The 6,216-nt window shown below is 38.5% G+C and overlaps 1 protein-coding gene across 1 annotated transcript; it reads right to left on the reverse strand.

Annotated features, from left to right (window-relative positions):
* Nucleotides 1-1,490: 1,490 nt before the first annotated feature.
* LOC138715621 (uncharacterized) lies at nucleotides 1,491-5,665 on the reverse strand. The gene has a single exon (XM_069848693.1). It carries the CDS (start codon nucleotides 4,582-4,584, stop codon nucleotides 3,721-3,723), a length of 864 nt encoding a protein of 287 aa, XP_069704794.1. The 5' UTR covers nucleotides 4,585-5,665; the 3' UTR covers nucleotides 1,491-3,720.
* Nucleotides 5,666-6,216: the final 551 nt, after the last annotated feature.

Here is a 6,216-nt window from a genome sequence, read left to right on the forward strand (position 1 = left end):
CTTCATCCGCAAGTCTCAATTTTATTGTCAGTTCTATGTTTCTTAGCAATTGTAGATCTGTATTAGATTATGCGGTCACAAATAGAAAACAAAACTATTTTGAATGTTCATAACAGAATAATTTTATTATTACTAGACTTCTGTTAAGTATTTAAAAACAAGTTCTGAAATATGAATGTAAATTTACGTACAATGTGCTGAAACATGTGTGTGAAACAAAATTATAACGGATTTAAATTGTAAATTATGTTTTATTTAACGACGCTCGCAACTGGCGAGGTTATATCAGCTTCGCCGGTGTGCCGGAATTTTGTCCCGCAGGAATTTTTTACATGCAAGTAAATCTACTGACTTGAGCCTGTCGCATTCGATAGTCTAGTTCAAAAGTGCGACAACTCAAAAAAACAAGTTTTGAAATATCTTCAGTTAAAAGTTTCAAATAAATCTCTTAGAAAGGAACAGAGTTCTGGTTCATAACCACGACAATTAGAAATGAGTCAGTATTCAGGACGAGTATATTACATTCTTCCAGTTCATTATTAATACAATTCGAATTAGTAAAGTTCATAGTTATAATTATTTCTAAAGCAGTTTATTTAGTTTTTCTTCTTTTTGGCTGTAGCCTAAATATGACGTCTCAATACTGAATCGGAAAGAGCTCCGAAAGGGGTTTTCAGTAGTATAAATAACTAAAAAGTGGCAATTTTTTAGTTGTCGCACTTTTGAACTGGACGATCGCATTGTCGACTGTAAATTGTAATATAAATTATGCTGCAATTGCAATAGCTCTATGTACCTAAAGGAAATTACTGTGAAATTTATCTCATAATAGCTGGGCAATGATTTATAAAATATAAATTTTCAACGTCAGAAGATGTTACCGAATTTTCCAACACATTAAAGAAGCTATAAGATTAGGGATTCCAAATTTATTTAGAATGTAGTCTAATTAAACTAATTTCCTTCTTCGGTAATAACTAAAGCTAAACAAAATATCCCTGTAATGTAATGATTTTCAGAAGACTCAAGTGTAAAATTTTTAATTCTCATAATTATATATATATATATATATATATATATATATATATATATATATAAGCCTATAATATTTTTACAGAGAAATATGATATTTGCGCACAATCAATTACAATAAAGATGTCGACTTCAACACGCATTTTGCGTATAAATCTTTGTTATGATTATGACCAATACTCTCTCAATAAATTTCACAGAATTTCATTAACATACATCGATTTAAAATCCGGTTTCTGTTTTACACAGCTGGACTACAACACCAAAAAAAGGAATAATTATTGAAGTAACATGTAAACTTACTTTAGATATCAGTGAGCGCTTCCTTTTCTCTCATTACGTCTGCTTATGCTATGTTACATTAATTCCGAGGGTCACAAACAATTTATTGAACACAAGGAAGGGTCAAGACAGGATTCTAACATTAAAGAAGTCACGCGATGTGTTAAGGTGTAAATATACTTTATTTCGATACGAAAATATAACGTGATATCGTTTCATTTCATTATAAGTAAAATTAATTATTTAAATAATGAATGCGGCAAGTATAACAAACTATACAATAAGAAATAATGTCTATTTGCTTGCTTATCTCATTTCCGGCAGTTGATAAGCGCATGCGTGCCTCATCCCACCAACTTCTCCCATTGTTAAAACAAGACACTACCAAGTCAATTAATCAACTATACACTAAATAATTAACAAGTTGCGAAGAGTTGGCGCGAATTTTATGCGGTAAATTATTTATCATTTTCCCTATTTCATCTCCTACTACATTCTTCAAAACGAAATGAAAATAAAGAGCTTCAGATAGCTGAAAATATCACGCATTTCATGATCTTTGGTAATTAACTTGAAACAGGAGCATTTTCTTTACACCAAATGTGTACATTTCACAACACTGTTGATAAAATTAATAGTGTTTGTTTTACTACGTATTAAAAATAAATAAAAACATATTAAGCTCGTATAAAAATTAAAATACTGAGATGAAATAAACATGTATTCATTTCGTTAAGGACTAGGATAACAAAATATTTTCGAACACACATTTAAAACAACAGCCAACCATATTACACAAAAATGTTTCTCAAATACAGGACATAACGGAAAGGAGAAATAACTGATATGGGAAGAATCTGTAATTTAATTAATACTGTAAGTAAATAGAGGTACCGTGCACACTTATTTTCGTATTATATTTTCTCTCACCTCTGAATTTCATTGGATTCTTAATAGGCTTATTAAATAACAGCATTTCGTAGCGATTGTTTTCATCGGAGTTGCACATCAATTTATCTTATATATTTTACATTTTGACGTAAGAAATTTTCATACTAGAGTCACGAGTAGTTCCTTACTTAACCCTTTTTTTAAAACCCACGCGCTATTTAGTAAACACAATATCTGAATAACAAAAAAAAAAAAAAAATAGTGAAATAAGAATGACATGAGTAGAAACTTGTTCAAAAGTAGGTGGATCTAGTTGTAGTACACAAATTAATATCTCACGCCATCTTCCGAGAATCTGAGCCCTGTTCCTTTTGTTAGAAATTATTGACTGAATTACAGTGAAATCTCATCAGAAGGAATACACTACGCTTTCCATTCCCAGATGCATAGTTTACTTAGGAAATTTCTGAAGCCTCGAAACTGAAATTTAATTTTACTCGTATTTCTTACAGACGATTTTTTTTTTAAACGTCTCTCTTAAACATTCAACTTTTTAATGTAATCTTCGTATTAAGAACTAATTTTCGATTTCGCCGAGAATTCCGAAAGAATAATAGTGATGTATAAATTTAAATCAATCAGTTTTTATTATTCGACTGTTACTGCGCCCATTACCAACTCGATTCCCATTACGTAACTTTTAGCTTCAATAAATATACCGTACTGGAAATAAAATAATATAAATATTTTTATTTCTAACTACGTAATTAAACATATGCAAAAAAACAGAAGTTTTCATACACTATGTTTTAGGGCATTAATACCGATAGAATTACCTGTTTCAAGATCGAAAGTAACTGAATTTACTATGAATTGTGTACAAACAGTAGTTCAAAATTCAAGATACGAAAATTTCTTACACATAAGTCTCTAGTTTCCTGAACTCAAAGTACGAGGCATAATAAAAGCTCAGTTTCACAAATTACTAGAAAAGAAAATGGGGAGGATATTTTGAAAATTGTAATTCTTTCATCACATGTGTCAGAATTTGGTGTCGACGCGTTATTAATTCTCAATAAAGTATGTTTAAAATGTGTTTCTAGGAAATTAACGATCAATATGGTTTTCACCATTCCCGTAATTTTTATGTACTACGTCATTTTTATAAATTAAATTTCGTTATCTTTCGTCAGAAAACTAATTAAACAAACATCCTTTCCTGTAATTTCAATTTCATTTTATATTCAACTTCTTAATCTTACGGTAAGATATGAAAGAAAACGTAAGTTACATTGATGTTACGAAACCGGACGGCGTGGAGGCGAAAGGGTTGTAATCTTATAGAGCAGAGAAATACGATTTAATACGACTGAAGACTTCATATAAAAAGAAAAGACTTTCTTTCATCAGCATGCCAATTCGGTAATGTTATTGAAAGTTTTCACAGTGGTCACAGAAACATCTCCTACACTTATTTCAAGAAACGAACACTTCACTTCGCTCATACGCTATTAGTCACCGTTTACCACGGTCCAGGAGGTCGCACAACGCCGCGATATAAGTCTGTGCCATCTGCAAGGTCTCGAACTTTGACAACTTGTGGTCCTCGCCCAGCGACGGTATCACCTCCCTGAGTCGGTCGAACGCCTCGTTCAGTCCGTTCATGCGACGTCGTTCCCTGGCGTTCGCTGCCAGGCGTCTCTTCTTCACGATAGTCGGCGAGGGTGCCCGATCGGCGCCCTGACAGCCCAGAGCGCCCCGCCTGCGCCCACCACCGCGGGGCGCCCCCCTCGACGAAGAGAATCTGCGGCTACGTTGTAGGTGGAGATGTGTGGGGGGCGCTACCCCCGAGTGAGGTAGGCTTCCCTGGGGCCCGACGTCCCGGGGTGGCATTATGACTCGTGACGGTATCAGACTACCCACTGGAGGCGACACTGAAGCGTCCCACACGATGTCCTGCCGATAAACCATGTTGTTATTGCTTTCATGGCCTGCACTGCCATGTGTCGACAGGTCGTACAGATAGAGGCCCTTGTACTTGTCTTCCTGGGCGCGGTAGAAGTCCGCATCCGCCGTGTCGGAGGCGACGCCGTAGCGGTACAGTCCATCCGTCGGATCTCCGTAGCGGCGGGGGAAGTCCTCGCTGGCCCCCAGGATCCGGGCGGGGCTGGAAGCCGGTGCTCTCAGGCTCTCCAGCGCAGAGTACAATCTCACGTCGTCTTCGGCGGGCCCCGGGACTGGAGAGGTGGGGGCGAGGGAGCGCCCCGGCGGGAAGACGTCTTCGGCTGGGTGCGGGTAGGCGTAGGGCCCCGGCATCCGCCGCAGGAGCATCGCACCGGAATCCCCGGCTGCGCCCTCGGCGTCCATCTTCAGCTCCATACGGCAGAACTGGCCCGCATGACGCGGGAATCACCTCATCAGCTCGAGGCACAACTCCACTATTTTAATGCTGGTGATGGGTTTTCACTTCACGGCTATATCACTTCTTCAGATTCACCCTGATTTGCCACGTGTCACAAAGTCATAATATGTCACTGCTTTTGATATTCCTGCAATTGTCACTTCACAAATTCATCACATACGAGCGTCCCCATAACCGTTATCTAATAATTCAGGCTTCTTTTAAACTTAGTTTAACAAGTTCAGATGTTATTTAATTTATTTTTTTGTGTAGCCAGAATATTGTTACTTCACAATCATTTCACTTTAATTTCTTTGACAGTATCATTTGTGTTGAATTCTAATGTTCCAGGCTTATAAATACCACTGTAAGTACGTCCAGTTTCATAAACCACAAATGTCACAAGTCAGTATCAAAAAATACGTAATTTAAATACTGATTCAAGTCACTTAAAATCACAAAATTCGCAATCCTACAGCAATTCCTAATCATTTCTTTTCTTGACGTCTGCAGATTTAATCATTAGAGTTAATTGATTTCTTTTACTGTCTTAAGATCCTGCCATAACAAAACTGTTACTTAGCAATAACATCACTTCTTTTTTTTCTAACAGTACCAGAGTGACAAGTTTTATAGCTGAGTTGCTGCACTTTAAACACAGAGCCCACCCTAAGTTACATCCAGTTTTTGACACCGATAACATCCAGATTTGCAAAATGTCAAGTACGGGCTGGTCACTTAAAGTTATTCGTCACACTTCATACATCCGAGGACAGATCACAATAACCCCACGGCACTCGTAAATGATCTCCGACTGCAGATTCCTGCGAACGCAATTTCTAGAGACGATGGCCCGGCTCAAAGGAATGCAAGAAACGTCCTTTTCCGACGGAGCTGCGAAGCAGAGAGGCAATGAAGATCCACATGACTTTTCGCCCAAGAAACGTGTGAAGCTGGACGCTGTATTTACGGTACCCTCAATTATATCAAAGCCACATCGTGACTCAGTATTGCACAGTCAGTTGCTCGGCAGATGCTCTGCGCGGCCCGGCGAACACGTCTGTGTCATCGACTGCTTGTACAACCCTCCGAGGAAAACCTCGTAAACAAACCCTACCGAAAAAAGAAGACTTATTTTGCAACTGTTCTTGTCCACCGGAGTCACGTGCTCGGAAATGCGAACCAATGAGGGATCATCTTCGTTTTTATTCTTATAATTGGATGTTAATATTGGGGGACGTGTGGGAGGGGGGCACATACATCACAACCCCTCGGAGTCCAGCTTGCCGCCATCCGGCAGACACCCGGCCCACCGGCATCCCCTCCACCGACCCATCTTGGAGTAGAGCACGGACTTCCGAACGGGCCTCGGGCGCTGCTGACAGATCCACACGCACCTCTACTGTCGGTGTAATTGCTTTGAGATGCAGGCACGCGTTTAATGGCCACTAACAAGGTTTACCAGCTTACTCCAGATCGTTTCTCTATTTACGTTTTCTTACGGCAAGACTATGACAGACCTATGATTTTATGTCTACGTATAAGGTAGCCTACAAGTTGTGAGTTCATTGTATTCCTCCTTCTACACTTATTCTCAATTTGCTGGTTGA

Source organism: Periplaneta americana, chromosome 15 (assembly GCF_040183065.1).
Source record: "Periplaneta americana isolate PAMFEO1 chromosome 15, P.americana_PAMFEO1_priV1, whole genome shotgun sequence".
In the NCBI taxonomy this organism is placed as follows: domain Eukaryota; kingdom Metazoa; phylum Arthropoda; class Insecta; order Blattodea; family Blattidae; genus Periplaneta; species Periplaneta americana.